Source organism: Labeo rohita, chromosome 4 (assembly GCF_022985175.1).
Source record: "Labeo rohita strain BAU-BD-2019 chromosome 4, IGBB_LRoh.1.0, whole genome shotgun sequence".
Classification (NCBI taxonomy): Eukaryota; Metazoa; Chordata; class Actinopteri; order Cypriniformes; family Cyprinidae; genus Labeo; species Labeo rohita.
In genome coordinates this window covers 23,235,462-23,249,557 of record NC_066872.1, presented here as the reverse complement: position 1 = coordinate 23,249,557, position 14,096 = coordinate 23,235,462, and the positions used below count along the sequence as shown (strand labels likewise).

The following is a 14,096-nucleotide window of genomic DNA, read 5'->3' as shown; positions in this document are numbered from 1 at the left end:
ATATAATATAATATTCTTATGTTATTCTTCTGCAAAGCAGAAGTTTTTCTTCTCAGTTCTGCAAAGTAGTGGTATAGGAGGTGGTTTCCAGTATATTCTTTCATATTAAGTAGCCTATTGTGACTAGCAACAGTCACTTAGTAACTAAAAAGGCTACTTTTCCCCACAAAAAGTTTTCTGATAATTCGTTCCTGCTGTACTGTACTACGTACATGTAGTAGAAACAAGTCTTTCGTTTTTAGACCTTGACAAACCTAGTCCTAATTCACTTTCATTTCATTAAATACGGAAAAAGCGACCAATACGTCAACATTGCGCTTTATCAAACAGCTTAACCAAAACAAATTTGCCACATAAATACCTTACTGTGAACAATTTAAGGAAAGCATCTTGCAAATTAGCTTAATTCACAACCCAGCAAATAGCCTACTTCAAGAAATTTACATCTGACAATAATGACACAATGTGTTACGATTACGCAAGACAAAACAGCTGTAGGCCTACATTTATTTTGGTACAGTCGTTACAAAAACTAATTTTGCTAAGGTATGCGACTGACTTTGTGTACTTTCGTTTTTTTATTTTGGAAAGATGTGTTGTTTGATTATTGATACAGGTAAAAAATACTGAAAAAAAAGTTTAATCTTATACATATTATAAATGGTTACTTCTGGCTAAGTTTCACTGTGAAAATTCTGCATTAATAAGATATTTCTCATCTATCAGCAATATTTTGAAGCTATCTGAAAGCACTAGATATCCCACTAGCTTCTATTTATTTATTATTTATTTGGTGGATTAATAATAAAAAGCTTGACCTAAACATTAGACATTCCATTTAATGCAACATAAATATATAATAATATTGTTGTTCAACTCTTTAGACGTTTCTTTACCATTGAAATGTTTTGTTGTTCTGTTATATTTATTGTTTTATTTAGCTGCATCCTCGTGTGTTTTATGTTTAGAAATTAAACATTCCTTTAGAGAAAATAAAACATTTTAGCAGGCCTGTGAGGGGAACTACAGAAGGCTTTTAGAAACTTCCACTTGTGATTGGTCGTTGAGCAGCCACTCATGAGGCACCTTAACCAATCACCGCTGCGCTAATGTTCGGCGGGCGGTACCAACATGGCGGCTCTCTGAGTTTGCGAAGAGAAACTGAGGTGTAAATAAACTCTTCGTGCACATTTTGCACAACTTATCAGCCTATTTCTCTAAATTAATTTATGAGCGAGTACTCTGAAGCCAAAAGATGTCAGGTGACGGCAACAAAAAACAATTCTGGAAGAGAAACACAGCCAAGGTTCCTGGGAAGTGAGTGACGTGTTCATGCTAATGCCTATGTGTTAGCTATGTGTGTGTGTGTTTATATGTGTTCAGTTATAGATGCAACTAATCGAACAATATGTTTTAAGGCCAGATCTCACCGAAGGAGCTCCAAATACTCAAAATAACACGTGTCACTCAAATCGGATCTTCTTTAGGCTGTCTTTAACTGTCTTTTAATGTTAAGTGTGCTAGCTGTACAGCTCCATGTATAGATTGATGTCAGTGATGTATTAAGTTTATAACCTCTAAAACTATATTCTTCTAAAACTGACATTTGCCGTTTGATTAAGGTGTATTTGGTGATGTTATCTGTTATTCTGATCAAAGCTCTGTGTTAATAGTTTAGTTCATAAAGTCATGTGTTAGCCTGTTAGCTATGTGCTGTTGGGCCCCTCTTTTGACAACTCCTGCAGACAAGTACAGATTGGTACAATGACACTACGTTAGTTGTAGTGTTTTTATATATACCATGATACTGGATGATTGTTGTATTCACATACCATGCTTTTTAAATGGTACTTAACATAATATAATAGTAGTACTATGGTGCGTTTTAAGTAGTCATGGCAACAAAAGCAACTTTATAAAACTTAATTAAAGCAGTATACATAATATGGATAAACAAGTGACAAATTAAATAACTCTTAAATGAAGCCTTGTTATGTTTTGTAGTTTTGCTTCACTGCTTCTTGACTTGTCAAACCAGTTTTCATATCATCTAAAAATAATGGTTGGGAGTTGAAAATGAAGACTTTTACTATAAACATCCACCTTAATCATTCCCCCTCCTGTTTTTTCACAGTATCCAGCATGTTTATGGAGCCCAGCATCCCCCATTTGACCCTTTGCTACATGCCAAGTAAGTGCAGTTATATTTCTTGGTGGGCATTTTTTTTCCTTCCTCCAGTAGTTTTAATATTTGAATGTCTGGATGGTTCTTTGAATTGCGTTCTGCTGTTTTGCAGGCATTGTATTCTCCAAAATAAGACCTGTCATTTTAATGCTTTTGTAATAGCTTGTGCATATGAAATGGATTTTATCATGTTTTGTTTTGCTGAAAAGAACAGAAGGGGGTCTGTTTTCATTTGTATGTGCTTTTGCTTTCATTTTTTTTTAAGTCAGTTTTGTTTGCAACCCATTTTACTCCCTTAATTTCATATTGTAAAGAAAATTCAACAACAACTACAAATACACACTTATGTATGTCATTTTTCTGTGTCCGTCAGTGTGTGTTTATATATAGTTAATGCAATATTTTCAGTTTCACTTTGTAATATGAATGTGAAATTAAGAGAGTAAAATGGGTTTACATGTACATTTACTAAATAAAAAGTAAATAAATAAAATCTTAAAGAAAGTCATTTCAGATTAGGATCAAGTTATTGCAGTTTAATTAAAGATAATATTGTTCCATTTTCTTATAACAAGCATACATTATTCCTAATAAAACATAAAAGTGATTTCAGAATATGAATAGGTTTGATTTTGGTGATTTTGATGATTTTGGTGATTTTTGCATAGCATAAAGTGAAAATGTAATGATCATGTCAGGTTGCACTGCAAGCTGCTGTTGCTCTTTTTTTTTTTTTTTTGACATCCGCAGATGTTACTACAATGAATCAGCAAACCCTGCCCACTAAAGTGCCACGTGAAACAGCATGCCTGAACCAGATCAAAAGCAGCCGCCTTTGTATAGCTTTTGTAAAGAGATACTTAAGAGTCACCCTGGAAGAGGAAATATGATTTTTTTTTTAAGCTAGCTGGCTATAGTGAGAATGCAACATCGACTTGAGTAGCACACATTAAGCATTGCATCTCATTTCCTAATTAAAAAATACCCCAAACTTATATAAAATATATGTATAAATATATATAATATATATATACACTGTATATAAAAATATATAAACATATAAATAAATAAAAAATATTTACTTAATGCATTTCCACTACCAGTCAGAAGTTTTTGAGCAGATATTTTTAATGTTTTTTTTTTAAAGAAGTCTATTATGCTTAGCAAGCCTGCATTTATTTGATTCAAAGTACAGCAAAAACAGTAAAAATCTGAAATATTTTTACTATTTTTCTGTTTGAATATATTTAAAATGTAATTTCTTCCTGTGATTTCAAAGCTGAATTTTTACTATCATTACTCCACTTGCACGATCCTTTAGAAATCATTCTAATATTCTGATTTGCTGCACAACATTTATTATTATTATTCTGTTGAAAACAGCGAAGTAGTTTTTTTTCAGGCTTCTTTGATGAATAGAAAGATCAGAAGAACATCATTTATCTGAAATAGGAATTGTGTAACATTGTAAAACTTTGTAACACTTTTGTAACAATGTGAATGTCTTTATCATCACTTTTGATCAATTTTCAATTTAAAACATCCTTGCTTAATAAAAGTATTAATTTCTATAATTTCTTTACTAAATAAATAAATAAATAAAATAAAATACTGACTCCAAGCTTTTGAATGGTATAGTGTATAATGTTACAGAAGCTTTTATTTAAGATAAATTAGTTTCAGTTTTGAATCTTTCTATTAATTAAAGAATCATAAAAAATAAAAATGTACGTAACTGGCCTAAAAATTAATAATAATAAATATTTCTTGAACAAATCAGCATATTAGAATGATTTCTGAAGGATCATGTGACACTGAAGACTGGAGTAATGATGCTGAAAATGTAGCTTTGATCACGAGAATAAATTACAATTTAAAATATTCAAATAGAAAGCAGTTATTTTGAGTAGTAAACATATTTCACAACACTGTACTGTACAATTACTGTATTGCTGTATTTTGGATCAAATAAATGCAGGCTTGGTGAGCAGAAGAGAATTCTTAAAAAGAAAAAACATGAAAAAAAATCTTATTGTTCAAAAACTTTTGACTGGTAGTGTACTTAGTTAGTTTTACTTTTTAAAGAGTTTTTAGTTTTAATATTCTGCATATTTTTTTAATCTTAAATGGTGGTAATAGCAAATTGTGATTACAAAGCAACCAGAAGTCATCCGGTTTTATTGGGAGTTGGCAGTATGTGGCAACATGAGCAGCTTTGACTATTTTTAGTGAGCAGCAACGTGGCAACTACCAAGGATAGTGAGAGATATCAGAACAATATATATCATTAAAAATTAAATGTGGAACACCAGCATATTCTGTGTGAATCTGATTCATATATAAACAAAAGACTACATTTTCCCTTCAGTCTAATGAAAGCAGGAAACAAGCCTCTGTCTACCACTACGCCAGGAAAACCAAAGAAAGCCACCACCTTCCAAGAGTTCGAGAGCATCACCAGCGATGCCTGGGATGTGGGAGACGATGATGATGAGCTTCTCGCTATGGCAGCCCAAAATCTCAACATTGAGGTCGTCATGGAGACAGCCAATAAGGTGATAGAAAACCACAGCAAGCTGCAGGAAAGAAGACAGCAGCAAATGGACAAGATGACTGAGCCTGACGAAAAAGATGGACAGGAGGTGCACGAGGAAGAGGAGGAAGAACCAGATGAAGAGGATGAGAGAGAGGAAGGGGCAGAGACGACAACAGATCTGTCGTTCAGTTCAGAGGCTCTTCCACTTAGTGACAACAGACTTGTGAAGTCACAGAGTGAAGCTCCTGTCGGCTCGCCTAAAGGTCAGTCAAACATCAGTACGAGTGCATTTCAGGTCTCTGTTTACTCTTTTAGTCTGGTTTATTGTTTGACTGTTTGTTTAACAAAATTATTCTTTGATTGTTGGTTAAGTGTGGTTTTTGTAAACTAATAAATAACAATTGTAATAGAATAAAATATAAATATTAGATAAAAAAGTTAAAAAGTAGTTAAAAAAGAAGTTGGAGTACTAAATTAAAAAAATAAATAAATAAATGCTAAGTAGAAATAAAGTCTAAATAATAATAACAAAAGAACATAAATAGTAAAAAAAAAAAAAAAAAATACTGAAGTACAAAACAAAATGACTACAACTTTAGATACACTGAAAATATTTTAAAAAATGCTAATTTAAAATATTAAGAAATATTAAGACATATTAATGAAGAAAAATGTTTCTTATGTGCTAGTGGACAACATTGGTATCACACTCTTCATCTTCTAGCTGAAATGGCTAATAGCACCATAAATTCATGAAACTAAACATGTTTGCTCAGAATTACTTGTTCTACAAAGATTTGTACAAAAATTTTAAAAGTTTTTACTTTACTGCACACAACATATAAATACTAAAGCAATGATTCAGAAGAAACAAAAACTTTTATTATATCATTCATGATTGCATGATTGAGTTATTGGCCTCTGAAAATGATACTGCTGGTGGCCATATATATATATATATATATATATATATATATATATATATAAAACAATACAGTTAATCCACAGTTCAATACGTACCTTGGTTCGGTTCTGATATCTTGCCACTTCAGTGTGTTTTTTTTTTACTGCAACACATTAACAAAATAAAAGTGTGGTTTGGTATATGTCTGCTTAATTTTTCTTTTGAGAGAGGTAATATTTTTTACGATTTTTTACGCAAAATAGAATGGGTTTCGTTCATACTGGACGCCAGAGGGCGCCCTCGTGCTGAAAATCCACTATACGTCAAAAAAGTAGCACTGATGAGTCTTTTTTTTTTTTTTTAATAAGCCATTGCTAATCAAATATGAGTATAGCATTTACTGTCTGCCTCATTCTGTGATAAGAATCCACAACAGTTCACATAAGAAAGTTATTTCAAACATTTGACTGATGTTGTGAATTAAAAACAAGTTATATTGTTTTTAGTAACTTTTGTTTTTATAACTCATTTGTTGGACAACAGGTTTGGAAAGGCTTATCATTGCATGTCATTAGAATGGAAGATGCTCTGCATGCGTCACTTTTTCAAATATAAGCAGAGAGAAATAAAACAAGGAAGTAATTTAAATGCAAAACTGAAAAACTGCAATTCACAAGCGTGTATTGAACCGTGGATGTCGTACCGAACGTTTCGATAATATATTGAGAATTGTGACATCCCATATATATATGTATATACACACACACACACACACACTTTTTTTTATTGTAAGCAAGTCATATTACAGTTTATGTTAAGGCGTTGATCAAAGAAGGTGCATACCTATTTTCAAGTTTAAGTCAGGTTTCTTTAGATTTGGGCATTTTGTTCAGTGGATATAGGTCATTGGGCAATGCTTAAGTTAAGTTTTTGCCAGCACTCTACCTAGCTGCTGTGTGCAAAATTTGGTGAAGCTTGAACAAACGTCCTTGGAGGGACAGACAGAATAGCAAACTAAAATGGGGGGAAAAAAATAAAAAATAAAATATTGCCAGTTTTGTGACTACATTGGTTGGTATCTAGATGCAAGACCTTTCTGGTAAAGATTTACACATTTTGCTCAACTTAAATGAAAGTTTGGTTTTGGGTACAAACCTGTGACCTTCTTCTAAACTCTAGCCTTTCCTTTTCTCCTTGTCCTCTTCCTAGCTAATTAGCACGACCTTCATTAAATAATTTGAACTTGTGGTAATTAACTGGGAGGCTGTAACATTGTAAACCTGTATGGCCTTGGCAAATTGGACTCAGTGAAATGTCAATCAATTGTTTTGTTTGCCAATGAGCTTTAGTATGTTAATATATGATGCATTTTTTTCATAGAGCTGTCACTCAAACATTCACTTGGATTTTGCTCTGAAGCATAGGAGATCAAATTAAAGTATGCATATAAAGTATAAAGAATGCATCTTTATTTCAATAATATTAGAATCCTAGTTTTCCATGTTATTGCAGTGAGCTAACATCATTGCGAACAAAAATCTAACCATACTGAAGATTTTGTTGGGGTAGTTTGAAACGGCTTTCCAGAAAACTTCAAACATCCGTTGGTTCATAGCACATACTTAATTGGTGGCTGTGCTCTGAGGCGTCACCTTTTTTGACATGGATGTCTTTTTAGGTATATTTCTCAACTCAGTCCATTCAGGTGAGACACGAGTAATAACATGAACACACAGTAAGGATGTGTGGCTTCATAGGAGTCTTCACAATTAGTATACTGCTGCTCAGGTCTTTCAAAATACCTTTTAACCTCTGAGTGAAGAATAAAAAAAATGAAAAAAAATCCTGTCAGTATTTCAGTATATAACACGACGACTGTTGTCTTCCACCACTGTAGCTGCCCTGACAGCCTTTTGTTTTGCCAGCCACAGTGACAATGGATGAGTGTGGTAATGGACTTCCTGTCGATGTGTTCCGCCTCTACTCTAATAGCACCTTGTGTTGACACTGTCAACAGCCGTCACACACTGTCTAATTTCTGCAGGGATTACATGAATATCATTAAACGCTGAAGATGTTATGATGCTTAATGCGAGAATGATCTCTCAAAGTCACCCAGAGACACGTTTAATGCCTTTAACAAGCATACAATCACATTTTACAGTGACGTTCAGTATTTGGACAGCATGGTCATTAAGCTCTGGGGCAAAATCAATTCTTTGTGATTCTTTGTTAAAACACTGCTGCAACAGCATTTGTACCATAGCATGTACCCATGTGCCCCATTAAACCTACTTATTTTATATGAATACAAACACAAAGCCTTTTATATGGCATCTTCACACAATGCTTGAAGGCATTTTAAAGTGTTTTTTGACACCTTTACTCTAACTTAAACCTCTGCATTATCACACCTTGAATCTCTCCAGATGTGTTATACTAGCATGCTTTTTGTGCTCATTTTGAGAAATAGTTAGCAGTGCTGAGAAAATATCAGCTGAACATTTTAACTGCTTTGACTTTAAAATACAGACATACATGCATACATGCAAAATAAAATGTAAATAAAGAAAATATTTAATAAATAAAAAGACAGAAAAAAGTAAAACAAAAAATTATGAAATGAGTAACATTTAAATCTTTCAGGGATCTTTTTTTAAACATTTAAATTTAATGTATGAGTTTGGAAAAAAAAAAAAAAGTATGAGTTTGAAAAAAAAAAAAAGTGCTTTGAATATCAAGTAAATAATGTAAAATGAAAAGGCTCCAAATAAAATGACTAAAACTAAATTAACTAAACTATAAATATTAAAATAAAATGCTAATTCAAAAATTAATACATTATGTAATGTACATTTCTGAAATGTATAATAAATAAAATAAAACTTATAAAAATGACAAAAGATCATAATAATAATAATAATAGTAGTAGTAGTTGTAGTAGTAGTAGTAGTAGTAGTAGTAGTAGTGACACTTCTACTACTAATAATAGTACTAGTACTACTATTACTACTAATCATAATAATAGTAGAAGTAGTAATAGTAATACTACTACTAATAGTAATAATAGTAGTAGTAGTAGTAGTAGTAGTAATAATAATAATAAGAATAGTGGCAGTAGTAGTAATGACAGTAATAATAATAGTAATAAACAAGAAAGGAAAAACAATGCCTTACAGTCAGTGAGCAAGCTGATTTTCATTTGTGGAAAAAAAAAGGTTTAATATTTAAAATTTTTTCACTGTTAATTACTGGAAGTACTCTGAATACACATGCATGTCCTTTAGCAAAACTTCCTTAAAATCCATCCAGAAGTACTAAAGTGTGCTTGCATTTAATGAATAAGTGAATGAACGAATGAGTGAGCGAGCAAGCAAGCTCAGACAAACAGGACTAACAAAAAGATTTGTCCCCCTGTACAGTTGCTGAAAAATGTAAACGCATTGAGAATCACTTGTAATCTCATCATGAAACCTTGAACTGAAATTAATATAGAATGTAACTGAAATTAATTGAATCGTGTGGTGCCCCAAGATTACCACTAATGATTATGGCACGCTGAATGAGGTTCATCTGTTCGAGCTCTATAATGGATTTAGTTTGACAGAGAAGTGTTTCATTACCACTAGCTGAGCATCTTGGGGGAACTGCATCTTCTGACCTGTGGGCAAACTGATGTCCTGATATCCTATATGTCATGAATTGCCTTCATAATTACATTTAATGGGCAGAGGGGTGTGAGGGGGAAGACAGCAGTTTGTATATGATTCCTAAAGCTGTGTTTTCTCTTCTGTTCGTGTGTCAGAAGTGGGCGTTGAACAGGCAGTACTACACAGACAGCAGTCACTCCCACACAGGCCTGTGATTCCACTGGTGGCCCGCATGGCAGATCAGAACACATCAGGAACTCCTGCCATGACCGAGAGAGAGGCGTCAAGACTTGACAAATTCAGACAGGTTCTGGCCGGGCCTAATACTGATCTGGGTAAGAAGCTGTTTTATAGTTCTTTTACTTAATTTCTAAACTCCCAGAGCAGTCCATCACATAGTGTCACTCTTCATGTGCTTGGGTATAAGAATGCTTGGGCGACGCATCACAAGTCTAAAATATACTCTAGGTCTTCAGCCCTGCTTCTGGGGATCCACTGTCCTGCAAAGTTTATTCCAGCCTGCTTTAGCTCACTTGGTCTGTGATGTTTCAAGTGATCTAGAAGAGCATAATTAGCTGCTTCTTGTTATTAATTGGGGTTGAAACTAAACTCCTCAGGACAGTGGATCCCCAGGATTTAGGGTAAATTATTCATTACCAGTATCGCATACTGAGGAAGTAAATGAGATCAATTTTAACAGTATGCAATTACTACAGTCTCTGTATAACTCTAATATCATTTCTCAGAAATATCTCTGGGGTTTAAGCAGGGCAGATCGATGAAGCCGGGACGGTGTAGATGTTGACAGGCCTCTGGATGTTGGAGTGTCAGTTCTGGTTTCATTTGACTGCCTCTGAGGGCGTCTCTGAATCAGTTTGGCTGCTGTTGCCGTTATTAGACATCTGAAATTATGAGTCAGACATGTGGCGGCAGAATGAAATATGAATGAAATCTATAATTAAGCTGGGATCTCCAACATGATAATGAGTTTCCATCCATCCACAACACTAATGACTGCCCTCTATTGGTAGACTCATAACACAAAGAACCCATGAAATTGCCCTGAGTGCCATTTTTTTTTTTTTTCTGCGTTGGTGTTTTTCTTATTGAAATAGGAAGTTTAGGTGGAACGTTTTTAAATAAACTTTTTTACTATGTAGAAATAACGTTCACAACTCCAAGATTCCTATTAGTCCAACTTGACTATTTATTGAAACTGCAGAAACGGCTCCTGGAAATTGTAATGTTTATACATGGTTAAATCACTATCAACCATGAACATAAGACATTTGCATGTCAACAATATGTAATCAGTATATCAGGAAGTATGGACATAAGGAAGGAAGTATGTGCATACGTACATATTTAAAGGGATCATCGGATGCCCATTTTACACAAGTTGATATGATTCTTTAGGGTCTTAATGAAAAGTCTATAATATGCTTTGGCTAAAAATTCTCAATGGTAGTGTAAAACAACACCCTTTTTACCTTGTCAAAATGAGCTCTGCAAAAATCATCCCATTCTGATGGATTGTTCCTTTAAATGCAAATGAGCTCATTATTTTTACAGATTAATTAAAAACCACTGCATGGATTTTTATCATTATAGGGTAGATGTGTACATACACTGCCAACACACATTAATGTTCAAACAACATGTAAAAGTGAACTTTGCATCCGATAACCCCTTTAAGGAAGGAGGTACGTCTGTACATGCATGCATAAGGAAAGAAGTGCATACATAGATACATACATAAAGGAAGTGTTATGTTAGGAAGTATGTGTGTACATAAACGTAAGGAAGGAAAAGTATGTGTGTATATGAGGAAGTATGTACTTGCGTATTTATGTTAGAAAGGACTTACGTGTGTGTATGCGTACAGATGAAGATGTAAGAAAAGAAATATGTGCATACGTATGTATATACGAAAGGAAGTATGTGTGTACATACAGAAGGAGATGCGTATGTGTATAAGAATGTGTGTGTCTGAGTACTAGGGCTGCACGATAAATCGCGATAATACCGCAATCGATATTAGGAATAGCTGCGATATTCATGCATGCATCTTGTCAGCGAAGCACGGTTCTGTGATCAGTAGTACATCGCCATCCGAAGGCCAGAGGGTGCTCTTGCGCAGAAGAAATCCAGGAAATACTGATTGCTGCATCTGAATAACCTGAAGATTTAACTGGTTTCATTGATTCAGCATGACTTATAAACATCCGACTACAACCATATATATGAGTTCTTGTTAAAATTATTGTTATAATAAAGTGTGTAATAATGCAATGCTAATCGACATAGCTTTTATCACTGTTTAGAATACTATGAATATGTTGCGTGCCTTATTCTGTGTAAGAAGCCACAGAAGTCGAAGAATTAATTTCAAACACGCGACTGATGTTATGAAGTGAGTATAAACATTATAAAATGTGGTATTTTCACATGCCTTTAGATAGAGCAGCATTTACTACACAGAGCCGTGGTTCACTGAGAAGCTATGCAAACAACATGGCAGCACAATTTGATAATATCGATGTATAATATATACAATATCGTCTGCGTGGTTTTGCGTAGCTTGTCAAGTGAACTACGGCTCTGTAGTAAACGCTGCTCCATCTGAAAGCACGCACATGATGGAGATTTACTACTGATTACAGAACTGGCTTTACTGACAAGATGCGCATGGATATCGCATGCAATTTTATCGTGCAGCCCTACTGAGTAAATACATAGACAAGAAAATGCATACATGTATAAAGTATGTGCATGCATACATACTTGATGAAGGAAGTACATATGTGCATACGAATGTAAGGAAGAAGGTACATAAGGAAAGAAGAATGGAAGTGTCTGCATATACACTGCCCTTCAAAAGTTTGTAAACGCCCTAGAAAAGTGGGGTTTTGGACAATATTGCCATAAATCCTTTTTAATTTGTGATAATTTTGCACTGATAAGGGACAACACAAACTACGAAAACATATTTTATTACATTTTTTTTATTACAACAGTTTATACATAGAAAAAACGTAAATTTCTGATTCATCAAAATATCCACCATTAGCAGCTATTACAGCTCTGCATAATCTGGGCCTAAATTCATTGTATTCTAAACTTAATTGGCAATCAGTTGTTGAAGCTATTAAGGTGTGCTGACCCAAAAATCTTTTTAAAAAGTTTAAACCAGTAACCAGGCATCACAGCTGGCAAAGGGGCATGTCTGACTTACACATGTATATATTGCCGGTATTATGTAATCAAAATGAAAAGTATTATTGTTGGTCTTCAATGATAATGCCAAGTTACTTCAATGTATTTGCACCAAAAATGATAAGGATTTATGCTGATATCGTTCAAAACCAAAAGTTTTTAAATAAATAGGTAGGCACAGTTTACTTCTGTCTACAAAATGAATTTCAAGCATTGAAGTGTAAACCTTAGATCTCAGTATTGTTAAGATAATAAGAACGTTTTAGTCTAACATGTCCAGATTTTTAATGGGTCGTGTATTGGAGCATCGTACCAAAGTGTCTTTGAAAATAGATAAAACAGTACGTAGACATTCAATTTGTCATATCTGACACACAATAATGAGCAAAAGTCATTTTCTTTTTTTTACAAGCTCTTGTTTCTGAAGCGTTTGGTGTCGTCTCTCAGTCACTGTATTAATGAGTACCTGACAGATGTGTTTTTAAGAGGGATGCCATCAGATGGTCAGCTTTTACCTCTATGAGTGAGAGAAAGACTGCTACATTCACAGGAAGCAATTACTCTGTGATGCTGTCTACTGTTGCCATGGTGATGTATCACCTCTGTTGAACCCTTTTCACTACTGTCTGACTACCTTTTCTCTCCATGTGTCTCAGTTGGGGGAGCTGTGGTGCTCTCGTGCGCTTAACACAGATGATTCTTCTGTTAGTGCTCGACTTCAATACTATAAATGCAGTCTGATTCAAATCCGCTTAGTTTAGTGCCATTTGTGATGCCGAAATTCTTTATGGAATTCAAGAATATTATATTGAGAATCTGGCATTGAGCTTTTGAAAGGATTCCTAGAGACACTTTTTCATATATAGAGTATTAAAGAAATATGATTTGTGTGGGGATTACTTCTTGTATGCATCTCTTTTCTTTAGACATTTTTCACAGTGCTCATAAAATATATTAACTTGCCGCATTTTGATCAATGACAAAACCCATGAGATTTTTGACATCTGTTCTTCATACAGACATGTGTATTTAGAATACTGGAATGTAATGCAAGAGTTGTGTATTAATAAAACAGCACTACTTTTATAGTGCTTTTTTGTCATTGCCATGGCATCTTAGCATCACGTACAGTATTCTGAGGTTGAAGCTTTATGCAGTTAATTTTTCCAGTCATGTGATTTACGTTTTGGTAAAGAATTAAATAAACTACTCCACTATGTTGATGCTAATACTGAAGTAAACCTTTAACTCATAATTAACTTATTAAATATCAGTGTTTTAAAAGATTTTTGTTTTAGAAGCAGTAGGCTAATGTTAATATTTCTCATTTATGAGGGCATAAGGATGTTTATACTTTAAGCCAGTTACCATTACTACAGCATAAATCTAAAATAATCTAAAAAGCTCCTAAAATACTGTGAATTATTTTGCACATCCTTATTTTAAGTGTGATTTTTAACTACTTCATTACGTTATTACATCCTTTAACAGCATATTAGTTAAGAATAACAGAAGTTAGTTTCAAGTAAGTCCTACAAATATATTAGCATACATCAAGTTGATATCAAAATATCTTTGACTTGTTTATTAATTATTATTATTATT

The 14,096-nt window shown here is 33.7% G+C and overlaps 1 protein-coding gene across 2 annotated transcripts in view; it reads left to right on the top strand.

Moving 5' to 3' along the window:
• Positions 1–1,088: 1,088 nt before the first annotated feature.
• tbc1d22a (TBC1 domain family, member 22a) overlaps positions 1,089–14,096 on the top strand; it is a 153,815-nt gene continuing 140,807 nt past the window's right edge. For both annotated transcript variants that reach the window (XM_051107327.1, XM_051107328.1), the window contains exons 1-4: positions 1,089–1,317; positions 2,135–2,191; positions 4,554–4,984; positions 9,431–9,610. In XM_051107327.1, coding sequence (XP_050963284.1) covers positions 1,256–1,317; positions 2,135–2,191; positions 4,554–4,984; positions 9,431–9,610 — 730 coding nt within the window. In that variant the 5' untranslated portion in view covers positions 1,089–1,255. The remainder of the gene's footprint in view (positions 1,318–2,134; positions 2,192–4,553; positions 4,985–9,430; positions 9,611–14,096) is intronic.